This window comes from Pleurodeles waltl, chromosome 5 (genome assembly GCF_031143425.1).
Source record: "Pleurodeles waltl isolate 20211129_DDA chromosome 5, aPleWal1.hap1.20221129, whole genome shotgun sequence".
Classification (NCBI taxonomy): domain Eukaryota; kingdom Metazoa; phylum Chordata; class Amphibia; order Caudata; family Salamandridae; genus Pleurodeles; species Pleurodeles waltl.
In genome coordinates, this window is record NC_090444.1 from 1,175,430,000 (window position 1) to 1,175,451,436 (window position 21,437).

The window sequence follows — 21,437 nt, forward strand, 5'->3', positions numbered from 1 at the left end:
ACTTTTTGCCTGATACTGATGCTGACTTGACTGAGAAGTGTGCTGAGACCCTGCTAACCAGGCCCCAGCACCAGTGTTCTTTCACCTAAAATGTACCATTGTCTCCACAATTGGCACAACCCTGTCACCCATGTAAGTCCCTTGTAACTGGTACCCCTGGTACCAAGGGCCCTGATGCCAGGGAAGGTCTCTAAGGGCTGCAGCATGTCTTATGCCACCCTAGGGACCCCTCACTCAGCACAGACACACTGATTGCCAGCTTGTGTGTGCTGGTGGGGAGAAAATGACTAAGTCGACATGGCACTCCCCTCAGGGTGCCATGCCAACCTCACACTGCCTGTGGCATAGTTAAGTCACCCCTCTAGCAGGCCTCACAGCCCTAAGGCAGGGTGCACTATACCACAGGTGAGGGCATAGGTGCACGAGCACTATACCCCTACAGTGTCTAAGTAAAACCTTAGACATTGTAAGTGCAGGGTAGCCATAAGAGTATATGGTCTGGGAGTCTGTCAAAAACGAACTCCACAGCTCCATAATGGCTACACTGAATACTGGGCAGTTTGGTATCAAACTTCTCAGAATAATAAACCCACCCTGATGCCAGTGTTGGATTTATAAAAAAATGCACACAGAAAGCATCTTAGAGATGCCCCCTGTATTTTACCCAATTGTTCATTGCAGGACTGACTGGTCTGTGCCAGCCTGCTGCTGAGAGACGAGTTTCTGACCCCATGTGGTGAGAGCCTTTGTGCTCTCGGAGGACAGAAACAAAAGCCTGCTCTGGGTGGAGGTGCTTCACACTTCCCCCCTGCAGGAATTGTAACACCTAGCAGTGAGCCTCAAAGGCTCAGGCTTCGTGTTACAATGCCCCAGGGCACTCCAGCTAGTAGAGATGCCCGCCCCCTGGACACAGCCCCCACTTTTGGCAGCAAGTCCAGGAGAGATAATGAGAAAAACAAGGAGGAGTCACTGGCCAGTCAGGACAGCCCCTAAGGTGTCCTGAGCTGAGCTGACTCTGACTTTTAGAAATCCTCCATCTTGCAGATGGAGGATTCCCCCAATAGGGATAGGGATGTGCCCCCCTCCCCTCAGGGAGGAGGCACAAAGAGGGTGTAGCCACCCTCAGGGCTAGTAGCCATTGCCTACTAACCCCCCAGACCTAAACACACCCCTAAATTCAGTATTTAGGGGCTCCCCAGAACCTAGGAACTCAGATTCCTGCAACCTAAGAAGAAGAGGACTGCTAAGCTGAAAAACCCTGCAGAGAAGACAGAGAAACCAACTGCTTTGGCCCCAGCTCTACCGGCCTGTCTCCCCACTTCTAAAGACACTGCTCCAGCGATGCTTTCCACAGGGACCAACGACCTCTGAAGCCTCAGAGGACTGCCCTGCATCTAGAAGGACCAAGAACTCCCGAGGACAGCGGCTCTGTTCACCAAAGACTGCAGCTTTGCAACAAAGAAGCAACTTTGAAACAACTCTTGTTTCCTAGCGGAAGCGTGAGACTTGATACTCTGCACCCGACGCCCCCGGCTCGACTTGTGGAGACCAATCACTTCAGGGAGGACTCCCCGGCGACTGCGAGACCGTGAGTAGCCAGAGTTGACCCCCCTGAGCCCCACAGCGACGCCTGCAGAGGGAATCCCGAGGCTCCCCCTGACCGCGACTGCCTGCTTCTAAGAACCCGACGCCTGGTAAGGCCCTGCACCCGCAGCCCCCAGGACCTGAAGGATCCGACCTGCAGTGCAGGAGTGACCCCCAGATGGCCCTCTCCCTTGCCCAGGTGGTGGCTACCCCGAGGAGCCCCCCCCCCCCCCCTTGCCTGCCTGCATCGCTAAAGAGACCCCTTGGTCTCCCATTGATTCCTATTGAGAACCCGAAGCTTGTTTGCACACTGCACCCGGCCACCCTGTGCTGCTGAGGGTGTACTTTCTGTCTGGACTTGTGTCCCCCCCGGTGCCCTACAAACCCCCCTGGTCTGCCCTCCGAAGACGTGGGTACTTACCTGCTGGCAGACTGGAACCGGGGCACCCCCTTCTCCATTGAAGCCTATGTGTTTTGGGCACCACTTTGACCTCTGCACCTGACCGGCCCTGAGCTGCTGGTGTGGTAACTTTAAGGTTGCTCTAAACCCCCAACGGTGGGCTACCTTGGACCCAAACTTGAACCCCGTAGGTGGTTTACTTACCTGCAAAAAGTAACAAACACTTACCTCCCCCAGGAACTGTTGAAAATTGCACTGTCTCTAGTTTTAAAATAGCTATATGTCATTTATGTGAAAACTGTATATGCTATTTTGCTAATTCAAAGTTCCTAAAGTACCTACCTGCAATACCTTTCATTTGAAGTATTACATGTAAATCTTGAACCTGTGGTTCTTAAAATAAACCAAGAAAATATATTTTTCTATACAAAAACCTATTGGCCTGGAATTGTCTCCGAGTGTGTGTTCCTCATTTATTGCTTGTGTGTGGACAACAAATGCTTTACACTACTCCTTTGATAAGCCTACTGCTCGACCACACTACCACAAAATAGAGCCTTAGTATTATCTCTTTTTGCCACTATCTTACCTCTAAGGGGAACCCTTGGACTCTGTGCATACTATTCCTTACTTTGAAATAGTGCATACAGAGCCAACTTCCTACAGATATAAAACAATGTACAAGCACCACAACCAACTACTTATTAATTGACTCCAAATACACATGCAGAAAATATGAGACACCAAACATTTCTATAAATCCAATAATTGTTGCTTACCCGTTATGCACTGAAGCTCTGGGATCTTGGCTGCTCTTCACCTTGATCATGACCAGGGCAAACAGAAGGAAGAACATAGCCATACCAAAGCACACACGATACACTGCTTTGTAGCCCACCAGAACATCACAATTCACATGCCCGTTAACACCAGGAAGAGAGGTCCCAAGCCCACCATCACAAAAGCCAGGAATCTGGGAAAACAAAACACAGTAGACACTCTTTTCAGAAAACTAAAAACAACTGTGAACAATTAGAAAGGCACCAAGTAGGGCCTCCTGGTGACAAAAAGGTAGGGCACTTTATGCATATTACCAGTCCATTAGATATTCAGAAAGGTTCTTATACTAACAGGAAACCAATACTATGCTCAACAGCTACACATGAGAATTGACCAAAGAAACACAATGCCCCTCATTATGACTTTGGCGGTCTTTTACAATGACCGCCAATGCCATGGGTGCCAGGAGACTGCCAGTGCTGGCGGTCTTCTGCCCACCATATCACGGGTACTTCCAGATTTCCACCACACTTTGGGTGGAGATCCGGCAGTAGTCATGATGGGGGTGGTGGTGCACTCACCACCTGTCCCGCCCCGCCAGAAGGACTCCACCAGCCGTATCATGACCAATAATACGGTCTGGCAGTGTCCTGCTGCTGGGGCGCTGCCGGCGGTGGAAATGTCCCTTCCCGTTCCCTGCCACACAACCTTCTCCCTGAACAGGTAAGATGATCGTCCGACAGGGGTGAGGGGTGAAAGGGTGTGGGGTGTTGTGTGTTATGTCTGTGTGTGTGTATGCATGGTTGTATGTGTGTCTGAATGTGAGTGTGTATGTGTTTGAGAATGCATGTCTGAATGGGAGTGTGTATATGTGTGAGAATGTGCCTGAATGAGTGTGTATGCATGAGAATGCGTTTCTGAATGTGAGTGTGTATGCGTGCATGGATGTAGTTGTGAATGGGTGCATGGATGTAGTTCTGAATGCGTGCAAGTGGATGTGTGTATGTAAGTGTAGATGAATAGGTGTATGCGTGGTGCATGTGGGTGCCTGTGCGTGTATGCGGGGAGGGGGATGCTATGTCAAAAGAGGGGTGGTAGGGATTTGTGCTTGCTGGGGGAGGAGGGAAGGGAGAGTCGACTACTGGTGACAGGGAAGAAATTCCTCGTCACCGTCCGCCTTGGTTTTCATGGCGGTAGCAACCATGGAGGAAAGCCAGCTCCTAATACAGCTGGCGGTCTTCTGTGCACCGCCGCATCAGAAATGCTCATCACCGGCCTGGCGGTTCCGATCGCCATGGCGGAATGAGTGGAGCGGTGGTGACTTGGCAGAGGCCAACCCACACTCATAATGTGGCGGTCTGCACTGCTAGCCTGTTGATGGTGGGACCGCCACATTTACCCTGGAGGTCAAAAGAACCCAGGGTCATAAGGACCCCCAATATTCTTTTTAATAAAGTAATGAAGATTGTATGTTTCTCGTGCAAGAGCATTTTAACTTGTTCTTTTAAGAACAAGTTTTCAAGCATGCTATTCTGCACCATATCCTCCAAAAAAAAAAAAAAAGGGCGGTAGACCAGAAAACTTTTTTTTTTGTTGAGCTCAAATCTTTCTTCATCTCGAAAATGCTATGACCAGCTGATAGCTTGACTGATACAAACTGTATTTAACATTGCAGGTTAAAATAGAAAGTGCTTCAATTTATGGTACAGATAATTCATGCAGAAAACTTGCCAATGTCATTTTGCTGAGAGCCAAGTCTTCAACCCTCTCAGCGTTTCCCTGCGTAAGATTTGGGAGTACTTTACTTTGCTATCCTGAGTATATGGTGCGAGATGTACAAATCTATTTTGCTGTTGCAAACACTGCGATTCACTAAAATGTCAACATTTACTTTTTTCTGAATTCCAATTAGAAGGGGGCTTAACAAGGTTGCCTACCACTAACTGCGATTTGCAATGAGATGTGTCAATGATTTGAGACCTCCACTGCAGTCACAATTCATTGAAAAGTGATGGACACCTCAAAGGAGGTGGAATCCCATTCATAAAGGGGAATCTATCCAAGCTGGACAGCTTCCCATTAGGGATTTGTAATTGTATTTATATAGCACTTATTATCCCTGATGAGGCATTGTAACGCTTTACGGTGAGTAGCATGCTACTCTAGAAACCCAAGGTTGGTGGTTAATCTAATGTTTAATGTTGGTTATTGAGATAAGTCAAGCGCTCTAAAGAAGAAAAAAAACTGCATGCACTTAATGCAGTTACTTTGTGATATACTATATTAGTAGGAGTTGGTGCGGTCATTAGTGCTGGCTATGTTGTTTCAGGTGAATGGTTGGTGAGACAGATACACTGGTGGAGATTAGTTAATGTTAGTTCACTGGGATAGGGTTTTAAAGAGGAGCGGTTGCGGCCCTTAAAATGAGGCATCAGCCAATTTCAGAATTACAATAAAAAGGATTAAGGCAAGTATATGACAGAGGAGGATTCATGAAGAAAGAGAGGAATCAAGTGGAAAACCATCAGTGTCAATTTTTATTAATCAAGGTTTTAGGAGTACAGTTTGTGTTTATGTGTAGGGGGGATCTTTCTGAGATAGCAAGCAATCAAAGACATAAGCTGTAGAAAGAATATTATACATAGTGCTTCATATCCTGGGCATATTGCGTAAACATGTTAATTCCTAATGTACACATCATTAGAACATTAGGAGCCCTAGCCTGTAGTGTGGCAAGACTAGGGAGCCATTTTAAACACAGTCTGGAGTATCCCAACCTTGGCACATGGTTGGTACACTGCACAAAAGGAGTTGGCTAACTCGGAGGGATGGTTGTAGGAAGGAAGGGGGTTGCAGTGGAGCCAAGCATTTATCCTTTGGGACCACTACCTCTTTCAGCCCATGTGTTCCTAAACAGGACTTTTTATTTAATTTTTTAAGCATCGTGGTTCCTTTAAAGAACATGGGCTACTTAATAAAATGTTTTGATTTCTATTGGAGATTGCAAAACCATCTTGGTGTTTTCAGTCAAACACAGGGGAGGGCCATAAATAGTGACTTTCCCAAGTAATATTCAGTAACCATGTTGGTTAGCGACTAGAAACTTGCAGGAGTAACCCAATAGTACTTAAATTGCATCACAAAAACAGAAACGAGTTGCAATTAGTTGGTACTCAATTCATGACTATTATTTGTGACCTGCAACTGTACATCAGCCCCCGAGTGTTTAAAAGTTATACTTGGTGGTCAGTTTTGGGCCCATTAGTCATCAGGCGCCAGGTATAAGTGGAAATAAGGGCCCAACTGACATGAGTGGTGCCCAATAACTCAAGCACAGGCTGGGACCTGTAAGCCAGTCCCCAGGGAACATGGGGTAGACCTAAGGATTCCATGAGATCTGGTGTATGTACTCGGGGGTTCTCTGCCTACGTATCCACTGCATACCCTCAAAATCAGACTGGCAACAATTTTATTACTTGTTTTTAAAACAAACGTTACTAACTATGCCAATGATTCCACCCAGAGATGAATGGTTTGTGAGAGTCTGTCAGTTGATGTCCATGATAAAACTGCAACAACTATGTCTCTCCAATGTTAGAATAGTTGTTCTTGAATTCAGTTTTGATTTGCTTCTCGTTTCTGACACATTTGTGTTCTTTTTTGCCAGCTAAAGACTCCCAGGTTATGCCAAAAATCTAAATTTAAGGTTGAATCACGATTGTTTTATTAACCAGCGTATTTTATGGCTACAGAAGGACTAGTCAGGATCCTGCTATATTGCTTAGGTTGTGCCTTCGCTAGACTTTCTGCTTAATGGCCTTCTACGTGTCTAGGAGACACACCAAACTGCTCGATTCTTCTGCATCCTGATCCCATTTTCCCCATGCACATCTATAAAGTCTGTTGAGTTGCTTAAGTACCGGAGGTGGTAGCGAACTGAACTGCTAAATCCCTCAAAAGGATAACTACATAGCTAATGACCCCAAAAACTGATTTAACAAAAACAGAAATGCCCTTTATTATGCCCTAGCTACAAAGGATCAAGAATGTGCTAATAAGGTAAAATGCTGTGATTCCCAACATGTGCATAAGGATACACGAGCAGACTGAAACAATACATAGCAGTGTCAAACATTTCAATAACAGAGGAAGCTTTGAGTTTGAAGGGTGAGACACTTGGTGCCACACTATTCTGGGGCTACTGCACCAATATAGAAACTTGGAGGAGTGAGTCAGAAGGAGGTTGTCCTGTACATCACATGGTAAATTTCAGGCTCAGAGAATGTACTCTGCTGTGTGCGTTAGCCAAGCAGCAGAGTCGGTTTAATATTTTCTTTGAATGCGCCATTTATAAGTTGATGGTGAGTAAATCACAGTACAACAAAATGAAGACATTTAAATTACTATGTAAATCTGACTATAGACTGTGAATAAGGTTAAAAGCAAAGCAGACCTTCATCAGTTGTGCCTCCATTCCAGGTATGAGCATCACGCAGGCAACTGCAACCCCAAGGAGGAGAAAGAAGGCATAGATAAGCCTGGTCACTGTGGAATTGTTTCCACTCGGGCAGCAGCGAGATAGCAGACATGGTGCACTTCCACATAAACATGGGATCTAGAAGAAAAATTAAAAATAAATATTTACACCACTCAACAAATATCAAATATTATCTACAAGCCTGTTAAATGGTTTAATTTTTCATTTATTTTCCTGGCAAATTTCATGACTATGAAAGCAGATCATATTTGAAATACAAAATATGGATTTGACAATTAGAGAGGTGCGCTGCGTCCCCATAAGCAGGACTGGAAAGTTTCAAGGAAGACTGACATTATGCAAACGTAGGAGATTCTATTGAAAAGAGGACTTTTAAACTGTTTTCACAGATGAGCCAAAAGCAATGAAAGAATTGTTTTTAACCTAAATTTTGTATCTGGGTTATAAATCAAGCTTACGAAGTCTGAAACGTTACAAACTCTAAGCAACTGTAAGGACAGGAAAGGACCCTCACATGCTCATAGATGTGCAACCCTCCCTGACTTTGTTCCCCAGCTGCAACGAAGTCTGAATACCAGGTGCTGATTTCTGTTGTCATGGGCGAACACGGATCATGTATGTGCGCCTTAACATAGGCCTGCTGCATGGATTGCAGTCTTGTTCGAGTACTAGAAGCACTCAAAGTGCTACACCCACAGTGGTGAAAGGCTACTGCCTTTGCAAGGAGTTAACTAACATCCACGCAGTGGTGGCAGCATACAGTGTAGTGATCAGCAAGTGAACAGGTGTTTCAACGTGTGTCACTGAAGTGAAGCCTACAGGCTCACTTGTTTAACCCCTAGGGTGCCTTGGACGAGCACCGGTTCCTGGGTCGCTCCCATTGGGGGGCATTTTTTTCTTTTTCGCCCGATCTGCCCCCTGGGGTGGGTCAAAAAACCACTAGACACCAGGGATGTTTATTTTTCTGCATTTTGTTTGGGAGCGACCCCTTGGGCAAGGGTCACCCCCCCAAAGGTTGGAAATTTCGTATTGGTTATCTCTGCCCCCCTTGGGCAAGGGTCACCCCCTAAAGTGGGCACAGAGCTGTTGGCCATTTCTGCCCTCTGGGAGGGAGGGGGGTGGGGGGGCAGAATCCACTTAGGCGAGAGAGAGAGAGAGAGAGAGAGAGAGAGAGAGAGAGTGTGTTTTGTGTGGGGGGGGACGGCACCTTTGGCAAGGGTCTCCCCCCAAAGGGGGCACGTTAGTGATGGCCATTTCTGCCCACCTTGGAGGCAGATCAGCCTGTTTTTTAGGCCCATCTGCCTCCTAGTGGGGCAGAAGCCACTTAGGCATCAGGGACAATTTCTAAGTTCTTGGTGGTGGGGTGTTTGTCAACTGGTGAAGTATTTGTATTTGTGATTATAACAGTTTATTTCTTCTTTCTGTTCTAGTTCAAAGCTTTTGCTTCCTTTGCTGTGGATCCTTGCGGTTTTGGCAGTAGTTGTCCTGTGGTTTGCATAGTTGCATGTTTTAGGGAAGTGAAAGCAATTTACTCCAAAGGAGTATTGTTGACATGCATGAATGACATGTTTGTAGGTGGTGTACTAAATGCAGTATTGTGTGTGAAATTGTCCTTAGATTTGAGCACAATGTTATTTGTGTTGTCATATGTCTAATTTGCTATTTTCTTTTTAGTGGAATATCATTGGTGATTGCTGTGTCTGTGCAGAGTAGTTGCTGGTGAGTAGCTTTTTCAGGCAAGTGAGTGGTATAGTTTTTTAGTACATAACACTTTGTGATAAAGCTACACTTTGTTTATTACTTATTTTAGTGCTAGTTGTTGATGGCAATCCATTTGTTGTTAGTGAGGATCATGACTAGCCGCAGAGTGACCACTCAGCAGGTTGTTGGCATGCTCTTTGAGTCGTCTTCAGACCATGATTACGAGACTGACTCTGCATGTGAGGCAGAGGAGGAAGTGAGAGATTATGGCAGTGAGTTTTCTGTCCGAGAGTATTCTTCTGATGAGGAAGCTACTCTCAGTGCAGATGAAGGGCCTGTTGTAGAGGAGGACATTGATGTGCCAAGAGTGCAGCAGCCTGGGGCTGAATGGTTTTCCATTAGAAGGCCTGACACCTGGATTGCCCCAAACATAGAGCAGCCACAGTTACCTGCATTTACTGGTCTCCCAGGGTGTAGAGTCAATACGGAAAACTTTTTGCCTGTCCATTTCTTTCACTGGTTTATGGACGATGTATTTTTGGAAGAGATTGTGGAGCAGACTAATTTGTATGCAGAGCAATATTTGCGGGACAACGCTGCCAGACTTAAGCCTCAGTCTAGAGCTTCTCAGTGGGTTCCCACATATCTGGAAGAGATGAAAAAGTTTTTAAGTTTGACTTTTTTGATGGGGTTGATCAGGAAGCCGTCACTGGCTTCTTATTGGTCTACTAGTCCCTTGATGGCAACGGCTATATTTCCTGCAACTATGACACGTAATCGGTATTTGCTTATTATTCGTATGCTGCATTTTGTAGACAATGCTTTAGCCTTGCCACGAGATCACCCCGATTGTGAACGTCTTTTTAAGATTAGGCCTGTCCTTGATCATTTTGTAGATCGGTTTTTAGAGGTCTATGTTCCAGGCAAAGAGATAAGTGTGGACGAGCCTTTGGTCCTTTTCAAGGGGCGTTTAGTTTTTAAGCATTACATTCCTAGTAAGAGGGCACGGTATGGGATTCAATCGTATATGATGTCAGAAAGCAGTACAGGATATGTGTATAATTTCCAGGTCTACACTGGTAGGGATTCCAGTATTGACCCTCCTGGCTGTCCGGCCACTTTTGGAGTTAGCAAAAAAAATTGTGTGGGAACTTGGTAGACGACTGTTTAACAAAGGTCACCATTTGTACGTAGATAATTTCTACACTGGAGTGCAGCTGTTCAAGGAGTTGTTTAGAGTGGACACTGTTGCTTGTGGCACAATCCGTTCTAACTGGAAAGGATATCCAAGGGAGCATGTCTGTAAAAAACTTGAGGGGACAGTGCAGTGCCTTACGGAATAATGAGCTGCTAGCTCTGAAATTTTCAGACAGGAGGGATGTGTACATGCTATCTACCATGCTATCTACCATCCATGATGAGAGTACTTCCCCTGTGACTGACTGGGGTCAGGTTGCGGAAGTGCGCAAACCTGCGTGCATTTTGGACTACAATAGGCACATGGGTGGTGTTGAAAGAGTAGATCAGAGGTTGGAACCTTACACTGCTATTCTTAAGTGTTACGTGTGGTATAAAAAGTTGGCCCTACATTTATTTCATTTGGCAACTTTTAATGCTTTTATTGTGTTCAAGGACTGTTCACCTGAGTCAAGGATGACATTTGTTAAATTTCAGGAGTCAGTGATAGAGAGCCTTATTGTGGTGGAACGGGCAACAGTTCCTAGCGTAGAAGTGGTGGAGGATGTGGCTAGATTGAAAGATCGCCACTTTCCAGATCACATTCCTCCCACTCCCAAAAAAGACTTGCCCACAAAGAAATGTAGAGTATGTGCCCGGAGATCAATCCAGAGGGAGAGCTGGATGTACTGCCCCGAATGCCCTTCAAAGCCTGGGCTGTGTGTGCCCAGCTGTTTTAGAAGTTACCACACAAGGAAAAACTTTTGGGAAATATCGTGAGCGTAAACTGCCTATTTTATATTTTCATATGTTCGGCTTCACGGTTGGCATTACTGTCATGTATTTAGTTAGAGCTTTTGTGTTTGTAGTTTTGTACTTATTTTATAAGTAATTAGTGGTTTCTTTGTTGTTTATAAACAAAACAAAAAAGTGATGGCGGTGTGCGTAGGGTGGCGCTTGGCTGGCGGTATAGGTGGGGTGGCGCTTGGCTGGCGGTGTGCTTGGGGTGGCACTTGGCTGGTGGTGTGCTTGGGGTGGCACTTGGCTGGCGGTATGGGTGGGGTGGCGCTTGGCTGGCGGGATAGGTGGGGTGGCGCTTGGCTGGCGGTGTGCATGGGGTGGCGCTTGGCTAGCGGTGTGCATGGGGTGGCGCTTGGCTAGCGGTATGGGTGGGGTGGCGCTTGGCTAGCGGTGCCAGCCAAACGCCAGTCCACACACTCATCAGCTGGTGTGATTGCTGTATCAGGCATGTGGGCGTATGAAAGTGATGGGCCCTTGACTGGCGCTGTCTGTCGATGCGAGTGTTATAATGTGCTGGGCCCGTGGCTGGCGGCGTGAATGGTCTTGTGCATGTCATGTATGAAAGGTGTGTGAATGGACTGTAAAGCGGTTGGTGCCCTGCCGTGGCTTTACAGCTCACGAGCTGTGAGTCATTGGTTCAGTTTTTTGGCCTTTCAGTTATTACCAGTGCATTTCACTTTTGTGAAATCTCTTGTTAATAAAATTTGATCTACTGAACCATCACTCACCCTCATGCCAAATCCAACCAGTATGTGTGGTACAAATGACAAAACCTGCTCCGCTGTAATCAGGCGTCGCAGCACACTTGAGACACGCTAGGTGTCTCAGGTGGGACCCCGATGATGAAGCATGCCACCAACTTGGTTGGTGGGTGAGGGGTCTTTTTCACATAACCTAAGTGCGTTTCTTTTCACAATTTTGGTGTTGGGCACATCAGACGTATGTGGACACATCAAAATGATAAATTACAAAACTACCTGTGTTTGGGGGGGGGGGAGGGCACCTATGTTTTTGGTCCTGGGTGTGGCCTTCATCTAGGGAAACCTACCAAACCCAGACATTTTTTTAAACTAGACACCCCAAGGAGTCCAGGGAGGTGGGGCTTGCGTGGATCCCCCAACATTTTCTCACCCAGACTCCTCTGCAAACCTCAAAATTTGCTTAAAAAAGCATTTTTTCCTGACTTTTGTTTGTAAGATCACCGCTCCAGCACAACATTCCTACTCCCCAGCGTTCCCCCTCAGTCTTCCAAGTAAAATGACACCTCACTTGTGTGGGTCCCCAAAGCAGAGTCAGCCTAAAGATGTATAAAAGAAGAATATGTCCTTATCAACTCGCTGTGCTATCCCCTCTATCTCTACAAGTTTTTGGCCTTATTCTGTTGCAGGCACCTGGCCCACCCACACAAGTGAGGTATCATTTTTATCGGGAGACTTGGGGGAACGCTAGGAGGGAGGAAATTTGTGGCTCCTCTCCGATTCCAGAACTTTCTGTCACCGAAATGTGAAGAAAATTTGTTTTTTAGCCAAAGTTTGAGGTTTGCAAAGGATTCTGGGTAACAGAACCTGGTCAGAGCCTCACAAGTCACCCCATGTTGGATTCCCCTAGGTCTCTAATTTTCAAAAATGCACAGGTTTGGTAGGTTTCCCTTAGTGCCGGCTGAGCTAGAGGCAAAAATCTACAGGTAGGCACTTTGCAAAAAACACCTCTGTTTTCTGTCAAAAAATGGGATGTGTCCACGTTGTGTTTTGGGGCATCTCCTGTCGCGGGCGCTAGGCCTACCCACACAAGTGAGGTATCATTTTTATCGTGAGACTTGGGTAGAACATAGAATAGCAAAACAAGTGTTATTGCCCCTTGTCTTTCTCTACATTTTTTCCTTCCAAATATAGGAGAGTGTGTAAAAAAAAAGTCTATTTGAGAAATGCCCTGTAATTCACATGCTAGTATGGGCACCCCGGAATTCAGAGATGTGCAAATAACCACTGCTCCTCAACACCTTATCTTGTACCCATTTTGGAAATACAAAAGTTTTCTTGATAGCTATTTTTCACTCTTTATATTTCAGCAAATGAATTGCTGTATACCCGGTATAGAATGAAAACCCACTGCAGGGTGCAGCTCATTTATTGGCTCTGGGTACCTAGGGTTCTTGACAAACCTACAAGCCCTATATATCCCCGCAACCAGAAGAGTCCAGCAGACGTAACAGTATATTGCTTTAAAAAATCTGACATTGCAGGAAAAAGTTAGAGAGTAAAACGTAGAGAAAAATTGCTGTTTTTTTCACCTCAATTTCAATATTTTTTTTTCAGTTGTTATTTTCTGTAGGAAACCCTTGTAGGATCTACACAAATTACCCCTTGCTGAATTCAGAATTTTGTCCAATTTTCAGAAATTCTCACTGTATTTTGGCTAATTTCTTGGCCTCCTTCAGGGGAACCCACAAAGTCTGGGTACCTCTAGAATCCCTAGGATGTTGGGAAAAAAGGACGCAAATTTGGATTGGCTAGCTTATGTGGACAAAAAGTTATGAGGGCCTAAGCGCGAACTGCCCCAAATCGCCAAAAAAAAGCCCTTGCACAGGAGGGGGAAAAGGCCTAGCAGCGAAGTGTTTAAAGTTATGTTGCTAGGTGCTTGACTCATTCTTGGCCTACAATATGTCAGTATGGAGCATTGTGCAACTCACGTGTTGATGTGTGAATGTGTGCCTCTGAATGATACACTACCCAGAAGATTCTTGGTTCCCGTTTGGGAGACCTAGGGCTGCCTGAAGGAGCATGAAGGGGTGGAGTAATATTACTAGACAGTTTTGTGAACTGTGGCACTCCTGTGAGAAGGGTGGGACAAATCCTAGAAGAGGAAGAGCCAGGCTCTTCAATACTCTTCAAATGGTGTGCTTTGCTTCAGGGAGAGGTCACGGAAAAGGAGCCTGGGCACATCTCAGGAAGGTGATGGGGCTTATAAGAGAATCATGAAGTGTAGGGCTGGGGTCCTGGAGTAACCTATTAATTTACATATCACAGTGGCTGAAATCCAGGCGTGAACCTCTAGTCACTCCCATGGCCTGTGTTGTGGGGGTATCAGATTTGGAGTCATTTTTCTGGAGGAAGGGCATGGCAGATGATTAGGCACTTCAAATAGAAGTAGACCCCTAACACAAACTTCAAAGACTCAAAGCCTAAATCATATTTGGTGTTGGATATGGATTATATGAAGGGGAGCTTAAGGCCCAAAAATTGCCACCTTGCAAGCAGCCGGCTGGGCAGGGCAAGGAGGAGAAATTCAGCAAGACTTCTTAACTACCTTCTCTGGTCACAGGCAGGTCGGCCTCTCTCCCACCAGGGAGAGGGGCAAACGTTCACTAACAGCATTGTTATAAGGGCAGTGTCAGGAATGTTTCTCCGTTTATACTTAAAAACTCTGACTTTTAATAAATAAATTACTAAAGCATGATATGGTAGCGCACTGCCATTTACAAACATATTTCCATTGAAATGACCACAAACCTACCCACTGATATTGTTTTAATAATAAAACTATATAGCGTACAAATAATAATGTGTGGAAATCGTCTTTCAGCAAATATTCATCATTTGCACATCACCAAGTAAAGCATTCAGATTTGTTTGCATCCTATTAAAATCTTTACTTTCATCTCACTTCAAAATTACAAAAAAGTGCTTTCCTAACTGCTGAAATATGCATACAGTTACTAAACCCGCTATTTAAATGATATGTGCCTAGTAGGATTCTTAGACTGTTCAATTTACAAAATCCTCTAACTCTGCACTCAGAGAAATAAAAGTAATCGCCGATCTCCAGGATAAAATACGCAGCAATTTGTAAGAAGACAGCCTCAGTCTTGCAGCACACAGCAAATGTGACAAGATTTAAAGACATCTTTATTGCTCATTCACTTTCTGAGGGAACACAACATCTGCTCATTGGCAACTCAAGCTCTCTCGCCAGAAAGGTCCAGTAGGCACTAACAATGCCTTGCCCTGATGAATAATCTGACTGCCCATTGCGGGTGGGCAAGTCGATTTTTTTAGGCCTGCTGCTATGCCAATCTGACCACTGCCTGCATGTGGAGTAAAGTCAGTGACGCCGTATGCCAGCAGGGGCCACAGGAAAGGACAAGGACCACTGCCTGGTTCAAACTGCTGCGGAAAGGAGGCGCTGCTAAGGTGACACATGCAGGTCAGACCCCTGACAGACAATCGAAACCAGAGCAATCAGCCCCCTTCACCCCCCACAACCCCCTGGGAAGGATCAGAGGAACTTACTGTCTCACCAGAGGAAGGGTAGCAGATGCCCAGCCGCTGCACCTGCAAAGCCAGAAGTGCATCTTACCCAAAGCAGTCACTGTAGCCCTCTGCGACGTCTGCGAGTGAAATACACCCGGAGAGTCCTTTCAGGCAACCCCTGCATGAGCGGGTAACTCGGATTACAGGGCCAGAGGGTCCTGAACATATTCCAGTATCTCCATCACCAGAAGAAGCCTTGGACTGCTCGACCCATGCTACCACTGAAAGTCAAGTGCTGAAAGGGTACTTGGCCCAGTTGCACAGGTTCCATAGTAAGTCTGACCCTGGGACATTATGGCAATCTCGGACATAATAGCAATAAAGAAGGCACCACATCATATTCTTGGAACCAGTGGCCCATGTACAGAAAGAACTACTTTACTTAGGGGTCAGGGTCTAAGCCTTAGAGATATGGTATTGTATGGGAATCAGAATTATTTTATTTCCAGCATTCATTACACTGTTGTGTGATCAATGTAAACATTAGATAGATAAGATAGATAGACAGGCGGACAGACACCCATTTCAGTATGTTGAGATTTTAGCCAATTTTGTTTTTGGAAACAAACTCAAGAAGCAGCTACTAGACTGATAAAACTGAGAATAAATGTTAACAAATATTGGCAAAGCCAATAGGTCTTGCCTTTACAACTTATTGCCTTTGTTAATGGCTTTAGTCACGATGTGAGGCATGTAAAGCATCCCCAATCAATGGTGTAATGCTGAGTAAGGGGCCCACATCGTATAGAATGCCATGTGTGTTCCACATTTCACAGACATTCGTTGAATTTGTGTTGAATTCAGGGCCCCAGACAGGTCCGGACCTGCTGCGAAGTTCTGTGTTTTTGGGGGGAGGGGGATTTGTGTGACGTTTTGCTTACACACCTACCTCACTTGTCAATACATTAAAATGTTAACATTATTTGCATAGATATCCATAAAAATACAAAATCTTTGATACCACTTTAAGTCCCTAAACATTAAGGGACAGATGTAGCAAGGGGTTTTATCCATTCTGTGTCTATGGGAAAATGTGTTTGTACATATGGCCCTAAATCCCTTCAGGAAGGCTTTGAATCAAAAGGACTCCACTCTGTGACTTGTGCACATATATGGTGACACAGGGAATTTACAACGAAACAAAAAATGGGCAGGGACATTTGAAGAACTAGGAAGTGGGCAACTGAAATCATATTTTCATACGAAGAGTTTTTATTTTAGTGGTAAGGTTCCAGTTCTGAACCGTGAGTGGAGTGCGAAAATAATAAGTGAATTCCATTTATTTTGCATTGTTACCAACTGTTTTGCTCAGTGCTAGAAGCACATGCAACATAAATTCAGCAGCAGCTTGTAATCCAAAGCCTGTGCTGTCTTAATGGCACTGATGAAAACTGGCTTACAGAGCAACTATAAATGACCAGGACACTTCACCAGAATGTAACAAACGTCAGAAAAATACGGAAATGCCCAAATAGCAAGGTGCAATTTGCCTGAGGGTCCAAAAATCTGTGCACCACAGCTGCCTTTAACCCGAACCATCTAGTGTAAGTAACGTCTGTGGAAAAGGGTGCACTCGGCCATAGCAAGAGTCAACACAGCTGCAGCACAGTCCGTGCAAGAATATCAAAATATAGCATGTTGAGTGCATATGAAACTACACTGATCTGGCCAGGACTTAAACAAGAAAGAAAGAAGATGTAGAAGGACATGGCCTTAAACACCGAAGATCAAAAAATAAACGCAGGTGAAAAAAGAAACATTCATATTAAAATCACTTCATGAAAATGATAATCTACATCCAGTTTGAGTCAGCCCTCACATTACAGGAATAGGAACCAGAATCAAGCCTTTTACAACTAGGCTTAAAAACTGTACATCCCACGCAACAGGCAATGCAGTGGGCTTGAATCAGTGCCCGTGTTTTTCCAACATGTTCTATGGGTGCTGGGACTGTGCACAGAGCTCAGTATTGTGCGTCATTCTTTCTCTTTTTATGTACTGAAAATTGTTATTTTAAGTGGTAGTGTGCTGCAGAAAAGAGAAAGTAACATCATCGTGCTGCAGTCAAGGTAATCCTCTTCAAGGAGACCAGAGAATGCAAACTCCATTTTGCAATGCGAGCACAGCTGTTGCCCAAGATGCTGTTTTTTTAGGAGGAGGAATCCGGGAAGTAGCCAGGCTTCTGATTGATATGAGACACATTTCTGTAAATATAACTTTAAATAATGTGTCTCTGTATAAGTCGAAGCTCACACAGGGTAGCGTGAGAGAGTGAGACATTTGCTGCTAAAGATCCAGTAATGTATTTTTTATTTTACACTTTAAGAGACCTGAATTAAGAATAAATGTGTATGACAGGAATCAAATGGCTAAATGAGAAAAACAAAGCCAGTGAGGCAGCCGTTGTTTGGTCACAGCCTGCCAGACAGCACAGCTGTCTAGTTTGTTGAAGACATCCTGGGGACATTCAGAAAGCTGACCTGGGAATGCATTCTGCGCCTTGCTTGTAAATGGCTTTGTTGTTTGTATCTCACATTTTCTTGCTTTCCACTTGGTGGCTTTATTTCAGGCTGTCCAGCATGAGTTTGTACCTTCCCTTGCCCATGCTTATTTAGAATATCCTTCTGACTGCCTGTCGTCTGTAAATCTTGTTCTTATCTTATTACAGTTGCTGTGCCTCCACAGACCATGGCCAAATGTCAGCCGCTGTCTTCCAAGGGCGCTTGTTTACTTTTCTTTCTCCGACTTCAAAGTGAGAGGATTTATGTGACAATCTTGCTGGATATGGGGGTAGACGAGAGTTTTTTATTCTAGCATATGAAAACATTTAAATAAACTGTAAGTATTTCAGAATATATCAGAATCAGGAACACAAATGAAGCCTATTTTTTTTTATTTCTTTACACTAGGTCAGTGGTTCTCAACCTTCTGACTTCTACGGACCCCCACTGAGTCATAATTGGAATCTGAGGACCCACCACTGAGTCATTACTGAAAGGTAGGGACCTAATCTGTTAATATTATTTAATATTCTAAGCGGTTGTGGGCCCCTGAGGAGGTTTCACAGACCCCCAGGGGTCCCTGGACCACAGGTTTGTAACCACTGCACTAGGTGTATGTCTGTGCAAATGTAATGGTCATTTCAACTGAATATGTGTTGGCTGTAATGGCAGTGTGCTACTACATCATGAATACTCCACTCTTTTCAACACAATTCTACAGCACTGCACTCTACAGTGCACCACTCTACTTTACACCACTCCACGCCACTGCACTCTGCACCACTCCACAGCACTCTATGCCTCTCTTCTCTACCCTGTACCACATGCCAATGTACTCCTTGTCACTCTACTCTACACCACTGCACTTAACACCACTTCAGTCTAAGCCACACCAATCTACTCTTCACAACTCCAGTCTACGCCACTGCACTCTAGGCCACTCTATGCCAATAGACTCTACGCCAATGCATTTTACTCTGTACCACTCAACTGTATGCCCCTGCACTTTACACCACTCTAATCTACTATGCACCACAGCACTCTTCACAAGTTTACTCTATGCCATAACACTGTCAGTCTACCCTGCACCACTCCACACCAACTCACTCTAAGCCACTTCGCTCTACTCAACTCTGCGCCACTACACTCTATTACTGCCCTCAACATCACTCAACTCTTCACTGCACACTACTCGAATGCACTCTACACAATGGCACTCTACATCACTGTACTCCACTGCTCTTTAGACTACTGCACTCTGACACTCTACATTCTCCACCACTGAACTCTACGCGACTTTACTCTGCACTACTCCAGTCTGCACTCTACACCACTGCACTCGATGTCACTTGACTCTACCCTGCATTACTCAACTTTATGCCACTCCACTCTGTGCCACTTTGTTTTACGATGCTGAATTTAATGCTACTATACTCTGCAACACTCTATGCCAATACACACATCAGTCCACACTATGTCACTCTAGTGTATGCCCCTCTACGCGACGCCAAACTATTCCACTCCAATAAACAACTCTCTCTGCACTCCACAACATTCTACTCCACTTTTCGCCACTAACTTTCAGCCATGCAGAACAGCAGCCATGTTGGTGAACAACATGGCTAAAACACAGTGGCAAAGCCAATAGCTATTGCATAGGCAAGATTAACTGGCTTTGCCAAGGTTTGTTTTTAAAGGGAAGTCTTTTGTTGCAAACCTTTAAATGTATAAACCGTTAGACGCACATCTGTACATGTTTTACCTATGATCTAATTTCTTTGTCAGACGGCATGCATTAAAACTATGACGTTATGTGACAAGGCATTAAAGACAAAAATGCTGGTATTGATTGAAAATAAATAAAGACTATTTAGCTTAATTATGTCACAGGAAGTAGCATCATAAGTTATCCCATTTCATCTCACTGTAAGGGGAACAAACCACAAACTAATGGACAAAGTGTGGCTGAAAACCCCTATGGATAACTATGTTATATACAAATGTTAGTAAAAATCAAAAGGTATTGGCTAATGCAGACTCAAAGCCAGAAAGTGTGAGTTACAACAAGCAGAATACAGTCCAAGGTCAACTTTTTGAAAGTCCCCAAGATGTATTTAGCAAACTACATAGCTGTGCTGTCTGGTAGGCTGCGACCTAAAATGGGCGGAAGTGACAATTGAACCCTCAAACCCAAGAACAAATGAGAATAAGTGGATTTGAAAAGGTTTAGACTGGCCTGTGGGGCAATCAGGTAGTTCCAGGAGGACTGTGTTACAGATCAGTGTGTGGGAAGGTTTTCAGGGTGTTTGCAGGCCTGATTTATGGTGTTTTGGGACGATTTTTTAATGTTGATGACCCTGGTATTAAAACATTGAGTGTCACAGGTTCAAATCCAAGCAGTACCCCATGTCATACAAAACACGCATAGTGCGTGTTTTTAACGAGTTCAAAAGTGCTCCTATTTGCTAATAAGGGCCTCCTTTTTAGCTATCTAATTTTATTTGGGTGTCCGGGTCCATTCTGTGGACAGGGCGGCGGTATTATTGCGGGCTTGAATGTGGTAATCAAAAGAGTAAACAAGTTTCACCCCAATAGTTCGCGATGCCACTATGTGGCACAGTCTGCTGGACAGGCGCGCTCCAAGGCAAAAGTCAGCATATGTGTGGGGGGAGCCATAGAAGATGCAATATTAAGTAATAATAATGTCAGACGGCAATATCTATTGGGCTCTTGCTCGACTAGAACAGCCAGCTGACGGGGCTCGCATGTGGTAACTGCTTTGTCACTGACGGTCAAAAGGCCTCGCAAGCCGCAGCTGCTAAGGCTGCCCTGCGGCGTCTTCGTGACACTCAGATGCGGTCATCAGGCCCCGCCCTTTAAAGAACAAAAACAAAACAAACACTTATAACACTACTTCTGTTTGCCGTCCGCACAACAAAAACCTGAAGTCACATGCGCGCCTCTTAAAAATATATAAAAGAGTAACAGAATGGACACAACTGGCTAGATCCTTGCGGGGGTGAGACAGAATCACGTCGATGCAGCACCGTTTATAGATGAGTCGCTATACTGAGCGCCCCTCTTACCCAGCTGGCGGCCGAGCATAGACCCAAAGCCGCCCCCATTGTGGTGCTGCTCCGGGCACTCCTTGCGGTACCGTCCTGAGTTCGCTACTCCGAGGGATCCTCTGCCGCAGCTCCCAACCCCTTCTGTTTACTATGCCCTTAGCTTTCTATTTCCCGTCCCTGCACCGCCCTTCGTAGCACGTCACTTCCGCTCATCACATATCTGCATGCCAGAATTCTTTCGCTTGCGTCACTTTTTTTTTCTCCAGGCAATTTAGCGCATGCTCAGAACGTTAGTGATGAAGCACACGCTGCTACGAATGTAGGACTCTCAAGTGATTGCATTATTTACTACTACCACTATTAAAAGCCACATTTGTTGAAGTTTGATTGTCCTTGACTTATATTTTTGAAGTATTTTAATTTGCCTTAATCAGCTGAATATGTCTGCATAAGTATCTAAACTGTATATTTAGGGGAAGAAGCCAACAAATTAATAGGGAGAGGGAAGTATAGGCTTTAACCCCTTTCGCTGCTAAGCCCCCTCTTAAGTGCTTAGTCATTTTTTGGCTATTTGAGGTGGTTTACCCTTAGGCCTCCGTAACATTTTGTGCACATACG

At 44.9% G+C, this 21,437-nt stretch overlaps 1 protein-coding gene across 1 annotated transcript in view; it reads right to left on the reverse strand.

Annotated features, from left to right (window-relative positions):
- Window positions 1-21,005, reverse strand: part of SERINC1 (serine incorporator 1) — a 136,269-nt gene extending 115,264 nt beyond the window's left edge. The window contains exons 1-3 of the mRNA XM_069235404.1: window positions 20,838-21,005; window positions 7,218-7,379; window positions 2,764-2,957 (exon numbers count right to left, since the gene is read on the reverse strand). Coding sequence (XP_069091505.1) covers window positions 2,764-2,957; window positions 7,218-7,379; window positions 20,838-20,876 — 395 coding nt within the window. The 5' untranslated portion in view covers window positions 20,877-21,005. The remainder of the gene's footprint in view (window positions 1-2,763; window positions 2,958-7,217; window positions 7,380-20,837) is intronic.
- Between the last annotated feature and the right edge of the window lie 432 nt (window positions 21,006-21,437).